The sequence below is a fragment of the Puma concolor genome, chromosome A3, assembly GCF_028749965.1.
Source record: "Puma concolor isolate L17-30 chromosome A3, mPumCon1.1.hap2, whole genome shotgun sequence".
NCBI lineage: Eukaryota > Metazoa > Chordata > Mammalia > Carnivora > Felidae > Puma > Puma concolor.
Genome location: NC_141669.1, coordinates 99,935,409 through 99,958,165, shown reverse-complemented (window position 1 = coordinate 99,958,165; position 22,757 = coordinate 99,935,409). Strand labels below are relative to the sequence as shown.

Genomic DNA, 22,757 nt, shown 5'->3' with positions numbered 1-22,757 from the left:
ACAGAGTTGCTTTAACTACAAAAGTGTCTAGGTACATTTTAGTAAGCTCACCAGGAAGATGGACTAGAACCGATCAGAGTTCATCTAGAGGGAAGTAATTGGAATTTGAGTAACCTTGACAGGTTATACACCTCCAAAAAGGAACACTATTTATTTTTTTGCCCTTCATTGTGTTCCTGTACATGTTATTCAATGAAATGTTATTAAAGATTACATCAGTTGTGGTTTAATTGGAGAAGCAGAACTTTATGAGTGATACGGAATACAGGATTTATTATACGGATTAGATCTTATACAATTGTGGGTGTAAATTTCAAGGGGATAGTTGACTGAGCAGAGCAAAGCCCTTACCCAGTACCCATGAGAGGAGCTGGTGAAAGGAGTCTGTGGAAGGCTATTGCCTCTGCATCTGACCAGGCCTGGAGTGTGTCAGCAGGGCAGGTGGTAAAGAGACAGGTCAAAAGTGATGAAGAGGAGGGGCACCTGGGTCGCTCAGTCTGTTAACTGTCCAACTTCAGCTCAGGTCATGATCTCATGATTCATGAGGTTCAGCCCTGCGTCGGGCTCTGTGCTGACAGCTCAGAGCCTGGAGCCTGCTTTGGATTCTGTGTCTGCTTCTCTCTCTGCCCCTCCACTGCTCATGTTCTCCTTCTGTCTCTCAAAAATAAATGTTAAAAAAAAGTGATGAACAGGAAAGCTGGATGCAAAGTGGGGAAGAACAAGGTCAAAGTAGAAACCATACGAGCAAACTGGAACCACACAATCTGCCACATGCATCTGTCTCCCTGGATGGAACGCCAAAGCTGCAAAGCCCTACAGAAGGAGCTGGTGCCCTTGAAGCAGAGTTACATGCGTGCCTGGCCTAGACCAAGAGAACCTGAGTTGGGAGAAAGAGCAGGAGCTGAAGAAGCTGTGAGCCCAGCTGCTACCCAACACCAGCTGATGAGCAGCAGTGCACCCCACCTGCCTGGAGTCCTCCAGCTACCCGCCTAGTACCATGGCTGCAGCTCCACTTCTGCCCTCAAAATCTCATGGAAATTTCTCTGTGGCCAACGCTAACATCGAACCATTCAGAGAAGCATTATTCCAGCTTAGCTAAATTGACATAGTACAAAATTACCACAGGGATAGGCTATGAATGAGATATTAAAAAGAAAAAAAGAGGGGTGCCTGGGTGGCTAAGTTAGTTAAGTGTCCGACTCTTGCTTTTGGCTCAGGTCATGATCTCGCGGTTGAGAGTTTGAGCCCGTGACTGACTGTGCACTGACAGTGCCATGGAGTCTGCTTGGGATTTCTCTCTCCCTCCCTCTCTGACTCTCCCCCTCTCTCTCTCTCTCGCACTCTCTCTCCCTCTCTCTCATGCAAAATAAATAAACATTAAAAAAAAAACTTTTGAAAGAAAGAAAGAAAGTGTAGATGTTATTTAGTTCAATTCTTTCTTCATAAGACCTGAAAGCCGGGTCCCAGAGAGATAATAACTTGTCCAATGTCACAGAGCTAGTGACAGGCCTAGAAACTCAGTCCTGTGTATCTCCATCGGGGTGATACCACAGAAAGAACATTGGATGTCAAGTTAAGATGCCTCAGATTTTGCCACTAATTATTTGACCTTGACAAAAAAAGCACCTGGATTCAAGTTTTCTCGTGAGAAAATGGCACATGGGTGAGCCCCAAGAAATTGGAGGTGCTCAGCTAATATCTCTTAAATAGATGAATAAATATAGTCTCTCAAGAACAACTGTTTTACAAAATTGTTCTATTGCCCAACATAAAAGACAGATTGAAAATATGCTCCTGAGCCTCAATACTCAATAGTGAGGCATTCTTATATATTCTCATGTAATTTATCTGGGGCTAGAATGGATCACCCAGCTCATTCCCCTTTGTGCAAGTCAGATTTCCAACCTCTCAGCCATGTACCAGTTAGACTTTCTATATTCTTCTTGTTACCCCATTGTGGCTTCTACTTGATCTTGATCCATTTGGTCTGAGCCTTTCAAGAGAGATCCAGTACTACACAGCTAGAAAAGCAAGAATCCAAACAATTGGCAATAGGAAGAAACCAGAATATCAGATTTCTGGCTATGTATTTCTCTTTTGTTCATAAGAGAATTTGCCCATACAATTTGGGCAGAGTTTAGCAGGAACAACCAATCTCTGCTCCATGGGGCATCACCTGGGGTAGGTCAAAAACTAGGAGGTGAAGTCATTGAGAAGCTACTCACTTTTACGTAGGATTATTGGCTAGAACTTGTACACATGGACTCTCCATGTGGTCTGTCTGCTTCCTCATAGCATGAAGATTGGGTACAAGAGCAATCATCCCAAAAGGACCAGGCAGAAACTGTATCACCTCTTATGACATAGACTTGGAAGTCATATAGTATTTCTGTCACATAGTATTTCTGCAGTCATAGATTCAAGAGGAGGAAATATAGATCCCATTCTCAATGAAAGGAGTATTAGCATTACATTTTAAGAGAGTACGAGCGATGGGATATCTTATTGCATGCCATCTTGGAAAAACAACGTATCATAAACAGTGATCAATATCCACTCTGAGTTTATAAACACAGAGCTTGTCAACTAACAGAGCTCTTTTTCAGCAATAACCCCAGACAATAAGTTTATGTACACATATGTAAGTACATGCGTATATGCATACATAACAAGTGTTTGGTAGGTGAGGGTTAATTCTTGTATTCAACTTACTTCCAAGATATTTTCAGTGTTATGCCTCAGGGTAAGGGCAGGGAAATGGGTCACTCAATTAGTTTAAAATAAAAGTACTTTTCCCCCATCATCCATCTACTCTTTGGGAAAATAAATCAGGCCGCTGAAATTTGGACATACCATTTCCATGGTAACAAAACCTAAAATGCTAAAAGGTGGATTATAATCCTTTGCAATATTTAAGAAATCTGCCTTTAGTTTCTGTGGTGGTTAAAAGTTCCCTTGACAGAAATGAATAGCATTACCACCACTAACCCTTCCCCATGCAAACGCACACACAGAAAACACACACACACATACACACAAGCAACAGGAGGGTTAAAAAAATCCATAATTCATATTGAGTACACAAAAATAGGGAGAAATGAGTAAAAATGAGACTTTCCAGTTTGGTCTCCTTAGATCTGCTTTGAATCAAGTTTTCTTGTTTTGTTTTGATCTCAATTAGGTGGCTTTAGAAATAATCTGACCATCTGAAGCCTGGTGAAAAGTCAACTGTGATAGGTGTGGAAGTAAGGATAATTCTGGCATTTGAGAACTACAAGCAGTACAATACAGCTAGAGAGTAGAGTATGTCTAACACAGAGTCTTATTTTTGGTATTATGACTTTCAATTATAAAACTTCTCAAATATACCAAAAAGTATAGAAAATAATATGGTATCTATGTACCTGCCCCCATAGTTTAATAGCTACTACCCATGTGCCATATTTTTCTCAAGTCTCTTTCCTGAAATTCATGTGTGACATTTCTAAGAATGTTTCTCTATATCAGTGCTTTTCAATGAATCCCTACACTGTTATATCTTTGTGCTTTAAAAATGTGTATAAATGGTATCATAGAGAATGTTTTTTGTAACTCATTTCTATTGCTCAACATTATGATTCTTATCTTTAGCTATAGGGCATAAACACACCAGAAGGAGAGCATAGACGAGCATTCAGTTTTGCACAGACAGCTAATCATTTATTCAACTCAATTTACATTTCACCCAAAGAGTGAGTTGATGGTGATGGTTGTTGCGTTTGTAGAAAATGTTAATGATATGCAGACAGGACTGGACACCAGAAACTCAAGTGAATACAGTAAAAAGAAAATAAGGTTTATTTGCAGCCCAGTCCTTCCATTTCTGAATGCCAGATGCTTTCTCTTACAATCCATTCTATGGGCAGGGATTACTGGGGCTGCGTGGTATTTAGTGATTACAGCATAGAAGTCCAGCAACTGCCCAGCAGGCTGCCCAAATGGACTTGTGCAGGGATCAGGGAGCTACGTCTCTGAGCTTCCAACAGGAAACCCTGACCATTCCTCGTGTCCTAGCCCTCCCTACCAACCTACCCCTGTAGATCTTCTGTCCCACTGGGAACTTTGGACTTGCCTCGGGTTGAGTCTGTACCACACAGGCTGGGAGAGCTGAAGGGCTAGGGGGATGACATCCATGTGGGTTCATTCATGTCCTGCCCTGTGCACACCCCACCTTTATTCCCCATTGCCATGAGAAATGCCTCCTTTGATGTTCTACTCAATTACCAGTTGTAGTTTGATAGATCGAGTAATTTTTAACTTTTCGTAGACTCTTAAAATAAAGGATCTAAAGGGATGTTTATTTTCAAGACATGAAATTGAGTCACTGATTTAATATCAGATATACGTGAGCTATTAGATGTACCCCATCTCTCTTCTGTTTACCATATTATTCTCTGAATGTCTCAAACACCTTATGTATAGAAGCCCTCTCAAAACAGAAAGAAGAGATTGTACACATGTTTTACTCCTGAGGTGGCATTTACTTAGTCAACAATATCTACCAGATTAAAGTTATATTGACCTCACATCACTGTCAACTAATTATGTTTTACTTCTGTTGCATTTCTGAGAATGTTAAGCTAAAAGAAAATTAAACTACAAGAAGCTTTATAGGCCATGTTCAAATACTAACAGGTTTGATAAACATATTTGTCTAAGAAGGGTAGGACAAAGAGCTCTTTGTTTACTGACATACTTGATTGTCATTCTGCTATACCTCTCATATGGTTGTTTTATAGGACATAAAGTCTAGGTATCCTGTCGGAATCTCCGATCTTATTTATAGCTTGCTGCAAAGTGGCTGATTGTCATTTATTATTTCTTATTTGATTTATATAACATCTTTCCGCCAAAGAGCCTATGGGCTTATTCACATAAAGAGTACACACACACACACACACACACACACACACACACACACAAATACACACTTGAACTTCACTCAATACTGTCATATAGTTAGCAGTATAGCATCAAGAATCTGCAGGAGGCTTTTCCATTTGTTTCTTTTTGTCGCTGTTGTTCCAAGACCATGTTGTGGAATATTTCTCATATCCCAGGGTCACCATATTATCTTTCACTTTGAGTATTTATTGTTTGCCTCTAGGTGGACCGGATCATCTTCTGTGTCTTCTTAGAAGTTGACTTTAAAATCTACAGAAAGAAAATGGGCGAGTTTTTCCCTGCAGGTGAGTAAAGTGATTTGTTTTCTTTGGAATTGAGGATGGGAGTGGAGGCATCAGTTATATTTCTATTTCACTTCTTATCTTAAAGAAATGTTGCAGATGTGGTCTCCATACACCAGTAACCCCTGGCAACTTGTGTCATAATTTTCAAGACCTCACGGGAGATCTAAGCCCTTGACCCCTCTGTCCCAGGAGGCCATGGTGTTGTATTGGGGAAGTCAGTTCATATTTTGAGTCTCAGTTTCTCACATCAAAAATGAGGGACTGGACAAAGTGACTTCTAAAGACTCTTTCTCTGGCCCTAATTTCATGATCTGTGATTTGTTCCCCACACATGTAAATTGTCCAAGCCTGTGCCTACATCCATCATGTTAAACACCTTTGCTGGAAATTGTGAGGAACCCATTTATATTTGTAGCCAGAATTCAAAGAGTTCCTGCACTTTCTCCCTATTCCCCCCAATTTTCTTGGCCCAAATTGTAATGAAGATAGCAGCACATCCTGGGGCAATCTGAGAAATGCGGTCATTCACATTATTTCACATTTCTTTTGAGAATGTAGACAAAATCTCAGTTATTAAAGAACCTTGATTACATCAATTGAATGTGTCATTAGATTTGGTTGGATTGGTTATTTTGAATATTTCCCCCTCATTGTTCCTCTTCCAGCCTTGTTTATTACCTTGTTATTTTGTGGGTGCCGTTAAAATCACAGTGCTCAAGGTGCTTTCCTCAGCCATGGTAAAAATGGCTTCCAGGAAGCAAGCCACTGTGAGTGTTGTTGATGCCTACTTTTGAGGTGTCTGTGCCCATGGGAGGTGGCTTTCCAGGTACCCGGTGACTCTAGCAGGTAGGAGGGAGGGAATGGTGCACATTCACCTCTCTGGCAGTCAGAGCCATCCGGTAAAGAGGAGGCCCTGCCCGAAGATCAGAGCAGGATGCAGGTAGCCGTCAAGAACAGCTACAGAAAACTGCTGGAGATGTTCAACTCTGTGCTAATATTCAAGGTGGACTAAGTTCTTCTGGGTGATTTGAAGTCCTTCTCTCTAGTTTTGTAACTGAAAGGTGAATCTGCTAAGTATATTTAATTGGAGCCTTTAATTACAGTATTTTCCAAATTAAAACATACTGTAAATTCAGAAAGACTCCCCATGGGATGAAGGAGAGGACTGTGATGGTGGCCTTTTTTTTTTCTCCTTCTCCTTTATCCTTTTATCACTTTAAAAAATTTTTTTAAGTGACTCAGTAATTTACAGCATGTAAAGCACATAGTAACTATTTAATAAGTAGTTGTTAGTATGAGCTAAATTTAATAAATTCTTCTCCCCATAATATGATGGCTTTTTTTTTCTGTTTTAATCTCCTTGTTTCATCATTTCTCTTTATTTCCTATATAAACACAGTGAGTTGATTGTGCATGAATTTCTGTACTTTTAAGTATTCTTTGTGTGTGTGTACTTTTAAGTATTCTTGAAAGAAAATATTCATTCATGAAAAAATGTGACTTGCCATGGTGTGTGAGGCAAATATTCTCATGTCTTGTCAACATCACAGCATATTTTTTAAGCTTTCATCAATTTTGGACTTCTTGAGTGTTTAGAATTATGACATAATATTCATTTCCATGTCTTCTAAAATAAAACTTGTTTTCACTCTAACATATGATAAAAAATAATTGCAGGTGTATGATCGACTGATATTAAGACAAATCTATCCATCAGCAAGTATTTCCAGTGATGCAAAGCCAAAACTCATACTATACGTTTTTTTAAATGGGACAGTTTTAGTGGTCTAGAATGTATTACTAATTATGTAAATAAATTATTATTTGAAAAACTGCTATTCTAAATAAATCCAACATGCATCTTAGTACTTGAGAAAATGAAATAATAAAATCATCTTCAGTTTCACATCAATACTTTAAATTATAGCATGCTCATGAAATTATTTCCAGTGCATATTTATAATAAGGAGTGTATTTTTAAACTCACTGTCAAAATCCCCTCAAAATTGTTAAGTATTTCCACAATGCTGAAGCATCAGCCATTTGCAAATTTTGAATATGCAATATGAAGTAAACGTGGCTTCTAATGGAATGTGTGACTGCTAATATATATGATATACATTATCTGTCCATAATTTGAATTTATGGTTAATTCATAACCATACCATCTTTGACTGGAATCTGATTTTTCTGGTTTGTCATATATTCCCCCTAGACTGACTTATTCAGACTATCTCTAACTAGTCTTCTTAACACTTCCCAATGCAATAATGATAATAGTTTAGGAAAAAAAAAAACCCGTCATTTTATATGAAACTAAATCTCTGTGTTTTGGGGTACAATAATCCTGTGTCCTTATGTATCATAGTCAGGAATCTGAGGCAAAATGTATAAGAAAACAATACAAGTGAGACTAGAAAAGATCACATTAAATGTACAACACATACAAAACTACTACCTAATATTAATGATAATAGTTAACATTTATGGATTGCTTTCTCTCAGCCACACACATGGGCTAAGTCAGGTAATCTTCATGCTCACTCTAAGAAAGTAGGCACTATATTAACCCTACTTTTTTATGTGGAAAATGATGTGTACCTGAGAAAATGAAGAAATACAGCTAGGAAACAGCAGAACTCTATTTCAAAATTCAGAGTGGCATCTGTCATTGCACAAGTGATATTAGGTTCGTTTCCTCAGAGCATCTCCAGACCAGGATGGGTTTGACTTCTAGGATGCATTTGGATCAGTGAGAAAGTCTCATTCCTAATTTCATCTGCTGCCCGTAATTATTCAAAGCTGCCATGCTTCTCTTTCTTCTGATACCTATAAATGTCCTCATGGAAACTTTCTAATATGAGTCAAATTGGTACCTGATTATGGATCTCAAAATCAAATTCCATCCAGATCAGCTGGGCAGTGTGGTGCTTTGACCTGCAGAGGAGTAGGAGAGTGGTCACTGGAAAGCCAAAAGGCCTTCTACATGACCACAGGGGAAGATGGAAAGGTGCTTCCTATCATTTGCTAGAGCTTCTGTGACATAGTATGACGGACTGGAGGGCTCGAAAGATTGCAATTTATTTTTTCACATTTCTAGAGGCTAGCAGTGCAGGATCTAGGTGTCAGCAGAATTGCTTTCTTCTGAGGCCACTCTTCTTGGCTTGTAGATGGTCACCTTTCCTCAGTGTCTTCATCATGTCTTTCCTCTGTGTGTGCCTGCGTCCTAATACCCCTCTCCTTGTTAGGACATCAGTCACATGGGATTAGTGCCCACCCTAATAACCTCATTTTAATTTGATCACCTTTTTAAAAACCCTATGTCCTGGATGCCTGGGTGGCTCAGTTGGTTAAGCTGCTCTCAATGTCGGCTCACATCATGATCTCACGGTTCATGAGTTCTAGCTCTATGTGGGGCTCTGCTTGAGATTCTCTCTCCCTCTCTCTGCCCCTCCCCTGCTTGCGCACTCTCTCTCTCTTTCAAAATAAATAAATAAGTAAAAACAGAGGGAAAAAAAGACCCTATCTCCTAATATAGTCACATTCTGAGGTACTGGAAGTTAGGACTCCAACAAAATATCTTGGGGGACACAACTCGAACCCTAAGAGAGCCCATCATAGAAAGGCAGTAGAAACAGCAAATGAAAGAAACCAGCAACAATTGTTTTTTTTTTTTTTTTTCACAACAGTTTTATATCTTGCTGTGAGTGAAGCACATTTGACTTTTTCCTTTAGATGTGTTATTTGGAAGTCTAGTGTGGCAGCTTTATGGAATTACCATATGCTTTGGTTGCAAATAATTTCTAGTTACAGTACACCATTAGATGGCCTATAGCAAATAATATTTGTACAATTCAACTCAGAGATCTCTTTGTTCTTTACATAAAAGGTTTGTATTTTTCGGTATGCAGGATTTATTGTGTTTATTTTTCAGAGATTTGGAATACAGAGGTCGATTTTTTTATTAGAGTATGAGTTCCAACAGAGGAATTGGGAATATTAATTTTCCTCATAATAACAATGTCAAATTTACAGTTTGGAACTATATCAAAGAAACCTGACGTTGGAAGTAAAAAATGCCATGGTCAAGCCCCTCCCCCACTTTAAAGAAAGCCTACATTTGTTTACATCAGTGGTTCTCAACTCTATTCTTCAGGAAGGAGTATTTTTCCAAAACAATTTTTAAGTTATATCCTCTGACAAATAAGCATGATATTTTTTAAAATTTTACCTGGATTTACTCTTTAAAACCTAACAAGAGAAAGTATCCACATGACCTCTTCATCATCCCCTCTTCTCACAGATTTTATAAACTTTTCTCATTCAACAGTATTCACTATCATTCTGTCCATCAATCAACAAATAATTTATTATACACCTACTATTGTCAAAGGCTTTGGTCACTGCTGCATTTAAGATATAGTTCTTAGGGCACCTGTGTAGCTCAGTCAGTTGAGCGCCTGACTTTGGCTCAGGTCATGATCTCGCAGTGTGTGAGTTCGAGCCCCACATCAGGCTCTGTGCTGGCAGCTCGGAGCCTGGAACCTGCTTCAGGTTCTGTGTCTCCTTCTCTCTCTGCCCCTCCTCTACTCACACTCTCTTTCTCTTTCAAAAATAAATAAACATTTAAAAATTAAAAAACAAATTTTTTAAAGATATAGTTCTTAAGGGTGCCTGAGTAGCTCAGTCAGTTAAGCGTCCAACTCTTGGTTTCAGCTCAGGTCGTAATCTCACAGTTTGTGGGATTGAGCCCTGTGTCAGGCTCAGTGCTGACAGCATGAAGCCTGCTGGGGACTCTCTCTCCTCTCTCTCTGCCCCACCCCCCTCTATTTCTCAAAATAAATAAACATTTTTTAAAAAGATATAGTTCTTATAACATGCCTGAGAGACCAGTATTACGCAGAACAGTTGGAAAACAATATTAGCAAATAATCAAGTATAGCATTGGTATGGTCAAAGTACCCAGGAAATCAGAGTCAAATGTGTATGAGAACCAGGGTGGTTGTGGCAAGTTTCATAAAGAATGTGTCACTTGATGGGGCGCCTGGGTGGCTCTGTCAGTTAAGCGTTGGACTTCAGCTTAGGCTTTGAGTTCAAATGATTTGTGAGTTCAAGCCCCACATCAGGTTCTCAGCTGTCAGTGCAGAGCCCACTTCAGACCCTCTGGCCCCTACTCGCTGCCCCACCCCCCACTCACACTCTCTGTCTTTCAAAAATAAATAAACATTAAACAAAAAAAGAATGTGTCATCTGAAAGTTGAGCAGGAGCAGAGAAGCGATGCCAAGTACTGTGTAAGTGACATGGAGGAAGAAGGGCAGTTCAGATAGAATTTGGGAAATGAGTAGGATGCTTATCTCCAATTTGTGAATCCCTGACAGAGAAATGTTGATACTCATCACCATGTAATAAGCAGTCATACATTAACTGTATGACTTTGTGCATGTCGTTTAACCTTTTTTTTTTTTTTAATTTTTTTTTTCAACGTTTATTTATTTTTGGGACAGAGAGAGACAGAGCATGAACGGGGGAGGAGCAGAGAGAGAGGGAGACACAGAATCGGAAACAGCCTCCAGGCTCTGAGCCATCAGCCCAGAGCCTGACGCGGGGCTCGAACTCAAGGACCGCAAGATCGTGACCCGGCTGAAGTCGGACGCTTAACCGACTGCGCCACCCAGGCGCCCCACGTTTAAACTTTTTATACTTCAGCTTTACAGCAAACGCAGTAATGGGCCAAATCCAAATAGAATAAATAATAATGTAAATGAATGTTTAGGGAGGTGTCTAGACCAAGCATCATAAAATTTTAAATACCCATGTTTCTTATTACAACTTTAAAAGGAGGTATTTTCATTATTGTGGCCATCTTAATTAAAATGGCTATAACCTCTTATTACAAAAGTAGTACAGATTTACAGTAAAAATAGATAATCTAAAAGAAGATACAAACCATCAAGAATGAATTACCTTTCGTTGTTTATCCTATAAGAAGCCCCCTGTAAAATGGAAAATGCAATCAGAATTGCAGTCTTATCATTTGCTGTGTATCATGTAACAAATCTTGATTTTTTTAGGTCATTTTATATTCTTCTGTAACATAATTTTAATGGACCCAGTGTTTACCCAAAACCATACTGTTGAACCATGCAATTATTTTTGCAAATATTTCCCTATTCGTTTATAAATAACACTTACAGAAAAACAGCTTCATAGATAAATATTGGCATACATCCACAATTTTTTAAAAATAGTTTTCTAGAAGTAGAATTACTTTTCCAAAATGCATCCAAAGTCAAGACACTTCTCATACTAATTGTCAAATTGGCCACAGTGCTTATAGCACTATGGGTCAGTGTCATATATAGAACAACTGAAGGGGTCTTCATTTCCAGAGTCGCAAAGGTCAAGGTCTGTACCTCGCATTAAGCACCTTGAGTGATCAGGGTGCCAGTGTAGTGGGGTTCTTACTGTATCCTTACATGGTGGAAAGAGAGAGCTCTCTGGAGTCCCCTACATAAGGGCACTAATCCCATTCATGAGGGCTCCACCTTTTTGACCTAATTAACTCCTGAAGCCCCTACTCCTAATATCATCATATTGGGAGTTAGGATTTCAACAGATGAATTTTGTAGGAAACACAAATTCAGCCCATTGCACTGAGTTTACATTCCCATGAGCAGTATGTGAGAGTTTACTTTTCCCCTGCTCTTCCCAATTGAGCACATTCTCATCTTTTGATGTTATCACTTTTATACATGAAATAAAGTAATTAATGGGTAACAACATGTATTTCTCTTATTTCTAGTATGGCTTATCCTTTCTTTCAGTTATTTATTATATCTCGCAATTTTTTATGCAAAACTGCTAGTCATCTCTTTTGTACATTTTTATTGAGTATTTCATCTTTTTTATTGGTCTGTAATTTGTATAGTAAGGTTCTTAGCTCTTTATATGTTGCAAACATTTCGTCATTTGTGTTTGTGATATTATTCTTGTATAACTGAATCAACAAGGAAAGGTGGAAAGACAAAAGAAAGATGGGAAAAAAAGAGAATTGAAAGGAAGGAAAAAAGAAGAGAGGGAGAAAGACTAGTTGGAAGAAAGGAATAAAAGTAAAAAAGAAAAAAGAGTGAAGTTGAAAACTACAAAATTCAAAAATTACTTTCATTTTTATGCCTGTGTACTTGATCCCGTAAGAAATCATTTTGTTTGATTTTATTATTTATTTTTTCTTTCATTTTCTCTTTTTTTCTTTTTGAAAGTGAGGGAGAGAGTGAGCACATGAATGTGCAGGGAGAGTCAGAGGGAGCGAGAGAATCTTAAGCAGACTCTATGCCCAGCTTGGAGCACGACATGGGGCTCGATCTCACAACCTTGAGATCATGATCTGAACCAAAACCAAAAGTCGGACGCTTAACTGACTGAGCCACCTGGGTGCCCCAGAAAGCATCTTATTTCTAAACAGGATTATTATTCTTAGTTCTATTCCTCAGACACTTTTTCGTTAAAGCAGTATGCTTCCTAATTTACAGGGTACGGTAGGAAGAAAAGTGCCTTTCCTGCAAAGATGCCTTAAACCCCAGAACCTGTGAATATGTTGGGTCACATTACAAAGGGGAAATAAGATTGCAAATGAGAGATTACGGTTGCTAATTAACTGACCTAAAGGTGGGGATGTTATCCTGTGTTACCTGGGTGGACTTAATACAATCACAAGGGTCCCTAAAAACAGAAGAGGGAGGCAGGAGAGAAACAGTGGGAGACATGGCTGTGGAACAGTGTCCAGAAAGATGTGCATCGCTGGCTTTGAAGATAGAAAAGAGGGGCCACAAGCTGAGGAATGTAGCCTCCAGTAGTCAAAAAAAATTCTCCCCCAAGAGCCTCAGAAAGGAGTGCAGGCCTGCCATCATCTTGATGCCCATTGAGATCCATATCAAACTTCGAACGTGTGAAGCTGTAAGATAACAAATTCATGCTGTTTTAAGCCATTAAATGTGTGGAAGTTCGTTACAGCAGTCCTAGTAAACTAACTCACCAGTTGAAGAAGCACACACACAAAAACTGCTTTACCCAGTCTGATTTGTACATTTTTTCCCCAAATGGTACATTTGTTGTACAGAAAGAAAAAAAAAACTACAAAGTGAAGAATTCAGAAATTTCTTTAATTATAAATATTTATGGTGACTTGGCACATTTGTGCACATTTGTACACTTTTAATGCGTGGATTCCATTGATGTTTAGAATTATACAAGACATGTTCTCTGTAACGTGACATAAATGAGTTGACTGCCTTCTTAGGAATTGGGTGCTAGCCATTTCCACTTGATGGGCCTCAAAAGCTACAAATACATTTCGCCTTCAATGAAAATCCAGTGAAGTGTTGCTGTAACCAAGCAACCTGAATGCAAGAACAAGCAGCAGGCGTAGACTGAAAGCGATCTGTCCCTTCAAAAGGGGGGAATGTTCAGTGTGTAGCAAATGCTTACGAATAACAGAACAAATAAAGACCTGGGGACACGAACCTTGACTAAGGAGAGTTTGATCTTATTAGGAGGTTCTGATAAAACAAAGACAAGACAAAATGCTGCTTGGAGAAGGGAGATGCTGTAGGCATCTTTACAGAGAGACCCTTCAAACATTTTTGCTTCCGAAAGCAAGGTGCTTCTGAAAGACCCTTCAAACATTTTGGGTTGACTGGTTTCTGTTCTTTAGGTGAAAACTTCCAAGCATATGCAGGGGGAGAAAAAATCCTTTAGAGGTATATGAATGAAAGAATTCCTAATAAGCACAGAGATAAGAATAAAGATAAAAATAACAATAAAGTAAATGAAATCCTCCAACCTTTATTCTTTACCTATGGCCCTAACTTGTACTCTCAGTTACAGGTTTTTGAAGTTTTCACCTTCAATTGCTGTGCACTCTATATCCAGAGCAATTAGTGATTTCCAATACCCTGCTACAACTGTCACTGTTGAGGTTATCGGGAATTCTTTGATGGGTCCAGCATGGTTACTGAAACCAGTGCATATTTGATCACGTGGCTCCGCATGAGCCTTTGCAGCCCTTATCTTACTTGACTGCTCAGCCTTTTACTGACCATTCTGTCTTCTACTTCTCTTCCTGCCAGCCCTTTCTGGTATACTCATCTGTGCACAGCCCATCTCCAGCTGGCATCTCCAGGCATCTCCAACTCAACACATCTAAAACCAAATTCAGAATCCTTCCCTTCAACTCAGCCCTTCTCCTAAATCCTCTATCTCAGTAACTGGTGCCATTACATGCCAAGATGGCCAAGCCGGAAGCAGCAGAACCATGCAGTTTTTAAGCAGTGCCTTTTATTTATTGATATATTTATTAACTAATGATATTTGAGTGCTCCTCTTGACCAAGGACCAGTTGGAGGGTGGGGGAGGAACAACCTTTGGCTTACTCCTTTTTTAATTTCTCTAAGTCCTATCAATTGCCTTACAGAAAGTAAGTTTAGCAATTTCTTAGATTTTGTGGGTTCAGGTTTTCCATTTAATGGAAGAGCTCTACTTTGCAAGGATGTCCCCTTTATCATCCATTCTTTGCTTGGCATTTCTACTTTGTCAAGTTTCACAAGAAGTCATGAGCATACCCACATCTTCCATACTTTGTGAGAATCCTGGAAAGCTTGGAGCACTTTATTTTGGCTAATAATATTTCTTCTCTCTGCAAATGCAAATTGCTCTTAGAAGCCCTTAGTAATAAAATATTTAAAAGATAAGGCATACAGAAGAAGCTTGTGTTAAGAAATTAAGCCTTAAGAGAGAGGACTTAGAGGCACATGAAATAAAAACCGCAACAAGATCGTCATAATTGTTCTGCTTGACAGACCGACCTGCACATTTGTGTGGATGCCCCTGAAATTTTGACATGAGAATTTCAGGTGCTTCCCCTGGGAGTGAAGAGACTGTCTTAATAGCCTATAAGGTAACTTTCTTCTTCATAGGACACTTCTTTTTCCATACAACTTACAGGCCTCTTTAAAACAAGATTCCACCACATACGTGTCACTTATCCAACCTCAGGATCCTGGCCATGGGCCATGAGAACTGTGCCATCCAGCTGCAGGGTAAATGGGTGGTTTCAAGCATAGAAGGAACTATATATCTTATGAAGAGAATAACTTGTTCTCAGCTCCAGCAACTGTATGGTGTGGGCACTCCTCACCAGCATGAGTGTTGGCTAGACATCACTAGTTGGCTCAACTTGGATATCCAAAAAGTGGGATATCTACCGTTTTTGAAAGCTTTTTTTTCCTCCAGCTCATAAATATCAGTCCTTTGACCAATGGTTCTTCAGCTGCAGCTTGCATGAGCATCACCTGGAGGGCTTATTAGAAGAGTGTTAGGCCCCTCCCCCAAGCTTCTGCTGGAATAGATCTTTAGTGGAACCTGAGAATTTGCATTTCTAACAAGTTCCCAGGTGATAATGGTGCTGCTGGCCCAGAGACCACACTTTAGACTAAAGTTCTGTGAGAGTATCTGTAATCTGTTTTGATTCCTTATTTTCCAAAAGACTGCACTAGTTATGGGAACACTAGTGATAAAGAAGTAAGACCAATCTCAGGTCATTGCAAAATCCATGGTATACTCCGCTTTTCAACAAACTCTGGCTTCCATTCAAGAAGATGAAGTAGATATTACAGACTTGAAAGAGGTTAGACACTTCCTCCTGAAATGTACAAAGCTAACTGTTACTGAAAACTGGTTATTCATGGGACACCAGTGGGCTTTCACACTCATTTTTTATCAAAAGAAGAACTTTAGTCAGATTTGTACTTTTGGTGCAGAACTCAACAGGGTAATCTGACAGAGAGGGGTGCAGTGAATAAAGACAGCATCCATTATGAAATTAACATCAAAGAGGTCCCTTAAGATGGAATGGAGCCTTAGCCCCTGGGCCATTTCTGCCAAGGAAAGGAAGCAGTGTTTCTGGAATTGGTATTTCTGAACACACAGAACCATACCATCTGATAGATTGCTCTCAATTTTGAAATGGTATTTGTATCACTTTGGCTAACAACCTTTTATTTGATTTGTGTCCTCTAACAAAGAAGCATGATGCTTGAAGAACTGTTAAAAGGGCAGCGTCTCCGTGCCCATGCTCCATCAGTCCCGTAACTGCTTCCAAATTTTGAATGGCATGCCTCCTTATCTCCATAGGCTTATCCTCTTCTTTCACATATTGCTTTTTTGTTCCCTGGTTGTAGTAGAAAAAAATTCTTGCTAGAAATATGCTGCATAAATATGGCTCAAGTGAGTACATTTTATAGAATAATGTTGAACTAAAGTGGATTTCATTAATAAGTAACAGCACATTAGATGCTTTGTAGACCAAAAGTACTCTGCGCCAGATTTTAATATAAATAACACCAAAATATTAAAGCATGGATTTTATAGTGTATTAGTAAACTTCTCTTGTGTCAAAAAAAAAAAGTTCTCTCTCAAAAGCTGGTGTGTCATTTTCTGCTTAAAGTTGGTTAGTCACCCTGTAATTTTCAGGATAGAATTTAAATTCTTCAACCTGAGGTATTAGGATTCTCCAGAGAAACAAAACTAATAGTGGATATAGGTTTAGATACAAATATAGATGTAGGTATAAATTTATTATAAGGAATTGGCTCATGCAATTATGGAGGCTGCCAGATCCTAAGACTTGCAGTCAGCAAGCTAGAGACACAAGAGAGCTGATGGCATAGTTCTAGTGGGAGTCTGAGACCTGAGACCCAAGAGAGCCAATGATGGTGTTTCAATCCAGATGCTTGCAGGCTTGAGACCCAGGCAGAGCCAGTGTTTTACGCTGAGTCCAAAGTCAGGAAAAACCCTATGTCCCCACACAAATGCAGTCTGGCAGTAGTTTCCTCTTCCTTGTGGGAGTGTAAGCCTTACACTTACTGGATGAGGCCCAACCACGTTACCGGGGCTATCTGTTTTACTCAGTCTACCAACCAATTCAAATGTTCATCTCATTCAGAAATTTCATTCGGACACACCTAGGGTCAAGTCTGACATGTGTCTGGGCACTCCATGGTCCAGTTACATTGACACATACAACTGACCACCATACCCAGTGAGAAAGATCCTTCATGATCCGGCCAGAACAGGTCACTAGACCCATGGTTCCCCTGTAAACTCCTGCCTCCAGCGATGGAGAGCTAGTTTTGTTTCCTTAAAAGCATTTTGACTGTTCATAACCATGTGTTCTCATAGATGTTTTTCCTTTTGTTTGAGTGTGATTACCCTTTTCTTAGTTCGAATCCCCCCAGAAGCAGACCCTGAAGCAAGAATTCAAGTGAAAGTCATTTATTTGGAAGATAATCCCTGGAATCACTAGCAGGGGAGTGGAAAAGAAGAATTGGAAAGGGAAGGAAGGCAGCAGAGTTAAATTACAAACTAAATTAACCACCCGTCTACTGGGGTTTATTCCCAGGGTTGGCGTTGGGATTGGGGAGGACTCTGGGAGAGGTTTCTGAATTAGCACACCTGAGGAGCAAGGGCACTATAGTACTTCTGTGCAAGTCCTGGCAGTTATTTGTGAAAGACTGCTCTCTTGGGGTGTCAATTCCCTGATATTTCTCCTGTGGCCTCTAGCAACCCAGAGAAAGCCCTCAGGTGGAGATCTGGTGGCTGGAAGTCGGTCTGGCCAGCAGGGAAGTGTCTAGGAACAAGGGCTTGTAGGCAGGGCACCCATATTTACTGGGAATCTACTGCAGCCTTTCCTTACCCCCAGATAATTCTGAATCTCCCTTTAGGATTCAACTTAAGCCTCACCTATTCTGGAAATCCTTCATAGACCTCTCTGACTTAGCTGCTTCTTGTCTGTTTCCCAGTAAAACCTCTGCTTACCTGCATCAGAGAATCTGTTACTTCCTCTTCTGATTGTTGTTTTACTTTTCTCTGCCATACACTTCTTTGGGAGTTTTTGAGGGAATGGATTGTCAACTGTATCTTCACGGTCTTCCATGGTTCCAACATATGGTGTTGGTCAATAAATGGTTCTTTAAGTTGTGAAAGTAGTAATAATAATGGCACCATAACACGAATAGCCAGTATTTATTGAACGCTCATTCTATGTAAGCACTTTACATGTATTACTAACCCTAGCAAGTCATACTAGGGTATGACTTAGGATACTTTTATTATCCCTATTTCCCAGGCATAGGTTTACATAATTTGCCCAAGATTACACAGCGATTTATAGTTTGGCCTGCAAGTAAACCCAAGCAGTCTGAATCCAGATCCTGAATATACTCTTAACCACTATATGAATAAATGAGTGAAATGAATGAACAAATGAATAATGACATCAAGTATGATCCTTCAACACCTGGAGACATTCTAGGGATGATGCTATCAGTATAGTCTATAAAATTCAAAGATCAGCTCTAATGTCACATTTTCCAAAAACCTTTCCTCATAACCTGACTGGAAGCAGCTATCCCTCCCCTGATACCTTTTGTGATGGCCCTGACTACTCTCTATTATATATTCAAATTGATCTGCATGTCCTGCTTTCCTTACTAATAATGTTTGTAGACAATTGTATCTAGATTTGTCTTGGTATTTTATTTCTCCAAACACAAAGCTACACCTACAATAGGCTATGGAGGAGTGTTAGCCAGACACACAAATGGATACATAGATGACAAGCAAAGAGATCTTTGACTCTTCCTTTATCTTTTCCTGGAAACTGTGGAGACTTTTTTTCATCCCACTCTGATTTCCAGAAAGTCTGCCGGTCTAGATATTTTAGATGCTCTGAAAAATAAAATTTTATTTAAATCTATTAAGTTCAGGGAAGAATCTGTGAAGAGTTTACTTTGTAACATTGTGATAATAATTTAGTTAGAGAATTATATTTCTAAGAGAAAGATATTCTTTCTCCCAAAATTATATTCAGAGAAAAAAATGAAAGAAATAAAGTATACAGCTATTCACTAATGTTTCTAACAATTTGAATGGAAAGAAATTTACTTCTTTATAATTTTTTTAACGTTTATTTATTTTTGAGACAGGGAGAGACAGAGCATGAACGGGGGAGGGGCAGAGAGACAGGGAGACACAGAATCGGAAGCAAACTCCAGGCTCCAAGCCATCAGCCCAGAGCCCGACACAGGGCTCGAACTCATGGAGTGCGAGATCATGACCTGAGCTGAAGTCGGACACTTAACCGACTGAGCCACCCAGGCACCCTGAAATTTACTTCTTTAAAAGTTAACCATGGCCATCAAGAATTATTTTCCTAAAACCTCAACTCAAATTCATTTTCCATTCCCAGTGACTGGTATATCTATAATCTTCATTTATAATTAGCACTTTGAAGAATGTCACATTGTATAAATTTGGCTAAGAAATGACTAAATTTAAAGCGTATGTCTGGGTGGAAATTACAAATCTTTACTGAGTCCCCATTGCTTGCAAATCATCATTTGGAAGCATGTCCTACAATGTAAGAGGTAGATAAGAAATATAAACACAGGAATTCTCCAGTTTGACTAAAAAAATCAGAGAAAAAAAAATTTAAAAAACTCAGAAATATTATTCAGCAGAAATTTCTTTATGGATTTTAATGTATAAAATTAACATTAGGTCCTAGAGAATACAAAGGAACATAAGACATAGTCTTTAACTTTGCAGAATTTATGATGTCGACATGGGCATCTGAAGGATACATATGTTAACAAGTAGACATATGATGTGGTGGTAATAATAAGTAATATTTAGCATTTAATATTTCAGTAACTGTCCTGGTGCTTTAGGTGGTATTATCTCATTTAATCCTTACCCTTTTCATTAGGCAGACAGGAATCCCTGCAACGTCGTAAACCAGATCAGAGCTCTCTTTTAAGATGGATTTTGCACCTGGGTGTAAAAGAAATTGGAGTCAGGAGTGAGAAAAAGAGAAGAGCAGTTAGGAAACCACAAAATAGGGAAGGCAAATGGCAGAGTTTTTGAATCGAGTTGCAGTGATGTGAATAGAGAGGAGAAAATGTGGAAATAAGACAGGCAGGATTCATACTACCTGGATGTAAGGAACATTGAAGGAGAAGAGATGACAACATATCAAAAGTTCAAAAAGCAAACATGTCACCCAGAGGGTAGAGGAAGCACGCGTCCTTGCCCAATTAATGGGGGTTTCACTGGGATGAGTGGAATTGAATGGGAATGATGCAACTGGGGCGGGCTGGGGGGTGGGCACTTGAACATACATGGTTAAAGGTTTGGATTTGCACATGTAGCAAACTAGCACTTTCCACGGTGCTGTGCAGGGAATGGGTGTTGTCAGCCTAAACCCAAGTGGTGAGCTCCCCATTTCTCAGATACTCATAAGCGCGCATCCCTTTCATTGACGGAGAAAGTGCGGCATTTGAAGTGTGCGATTTTTATTTTTCATCTTTTTAGAAATTGAAATGACCAAAGTGACCATGCATTACTTGTATAAGTAAAACAAATGATTGTGTATGTACTTTGTTACGCATACATAACAATTTTTAAAAGGAAATGTGAACCCTAGGTGTTAAATTGTGCTGTGATGTATATTTACGTTACCTTGTATTAACTTAGCATAATAATATAAGACAATCGAAATGCATGTTCTAACACTCTTTTCTACTGAGTTCTTTTTGGCCTTTGAAGTTGTATTAGTCAAACTGGAGAATTCTGAGCTTACTAGCTTTCATATGAGTTTTTCTTTTGTCTTTCCCCCCCCCCCTTTTTAACTAGATGATAATAATGAAGAAGATGTTAACGTGAAAGAAGATTCAGGTATTAAATTTATGATTTTATTCTTAGAGGATAGGCAAGGATCATTTTGTTGTTTATGTGCACCTCACAGTTTTTCAAAGAAAAGCAAAATAAAGTTAATAAAATAGGTGAAGTGGGATATGAGTACACTTATCTAGATGATCACTGAGTAATATATGGAATTGTTGAATCACAATGTTGTATACTAAGAATGAAAATAACACTGCATGTTAACTATCCTGGAATTAAAAGAAAAGAAAAAGATACAAATGTACAGTCGAGGTCATAAAATAAAGAAGTAATTGTGCTAACTAACCCTTATGGCTAATACAATTAGCATATTTAAGCAGTAAGCTTCCAGCTTTCTGAAAGCTGAAGTAAAAATGGAACCTGATGTTATAATAAATACAGTTGTGTAGCAAATCATCCCAAAGCTTAGTGATTAAAGAACCTGCTTATTATGCTCATATATTCTGTGGGTCAGGAATTCAGACAGAGCACAGCAGGGCTGACTTGATCATGCTGCTCTACAAGGTCTGAAACCTCATCAGGAAGCCTCAATGGCTGAGTGCTGGAATTGTGCGAAGATTTGTTCACTCGTATGTCTGGCTGGCAATTGATATGCTGGCTTTTAGCTAAGACCTCAGCTCAGGCAGTCTTCTGAAACACCTGTGGTGGCCTTTCTATAACCTGGGCTTCCTCACAGCATGGCAGCCAGGCTCCAAAGTGGTTCCTCTAGAGACAGCAAGTGAGCCAGCAGGAGCTGTACCTTTTTAAGACTCAGCCTCAGGAATCCCAAAGAATTACTTCCACAAAAATCTTTTCAGAGCAGTCATTAAGAAACCTGCCTGGGCTCATGGGGAGAGAAAATAGGCTCAATATCCTGACAGGGAGCTGTGAGGTTTTGTAGAGCATGTAGGACCTGAAAAATTGCTGTGGCCATCTTTGGAAAATACATTGGGTACATATGATATATTGTTCTCACTATCAGAAATTAAGATGCATGCCTGCTTCTCAAGAAAGACCAGTGTTTGATGAGAGAAATCTAGTGATTACAAGCTTTGGATCTGGCCTAAGGTGACCACTCAATACATGCTCGACTATGAATGCAGGAATCAATAGCCCTGATTTCAATCCTTGCTCCTCTACTTACTGACTTACTACTTCCTGACTTTGGGTGAAAGTTTTCTCTATAAGCATCAGTTTACACCTCTAGGGGCAAAACTATTATAATACAGTCTTGTTTGGGAATTAAATGAAATATCATACCTGAAATATTTCTTGGACCTTAGTAAACACTCAATAAATTATCGCTTTTTTTTTTTTTTGCTTTCTCACTCTAACAGATATTGGAGGGTATAGAACTTTATTCCATGGTATAAGAACTCCATGTTCCCAATTTTGGCAGCCACACTGTTCTAGGCCTGAAATAGAACTGGGTTTCAAAATTAAAACAGATATCTTAGAGGTCCTGATTTTGTGTAACCCCTCTTCGATGCCAGAACTCCATACATAAATCACCGACAACACAGTCTGAACATCTCCATTAACGGGGAGCAGTTTAAATTCCAAGGCAAACAATCTCATTTGACTAAAATGGTCCTTCTCCTTAAGTTAAATCTCTATCCCTCCCCTGACTTCCCACTGTCTTCGTGGAAAGATAATCGTTCTTTTCTTCATAGCTGCTCACTGGAGCAATGTTCATAACTTCTGTCTAGCTTCTAGCTTCTTCTCCAGTCCAAACATGTCTGATTCCTATG

At 39.1% G+C, this 22,757-nt stretch overlaps 1 protein-coding gene across 1 annotated transcript in view; it reads left to right on the top strand.

Annotated features, from left to right (window-relative positions):
* The window catches only part of MACROD2 (mono-ADP ribosylhydrolase 2), a 2,047,210-nt gene that overhangs the window by 1,872,626 nt on the left and 151,827 nt on the right, over positions 1-22,757 (top strand). The window contains exons 9-10 of the mRNA XM_086701648.1: positions 5,147-5,228; positions 20,977-21,018. Coding sequence (XP_086557774.1) covers positions 5,147-5,228; positions 20,977-21,018 — 124 coding nt within the window. The remainder of the gene's footprint in view (positions 1-5,146; positions 5,229-20,976; positions 21,019-22,757) is intronic.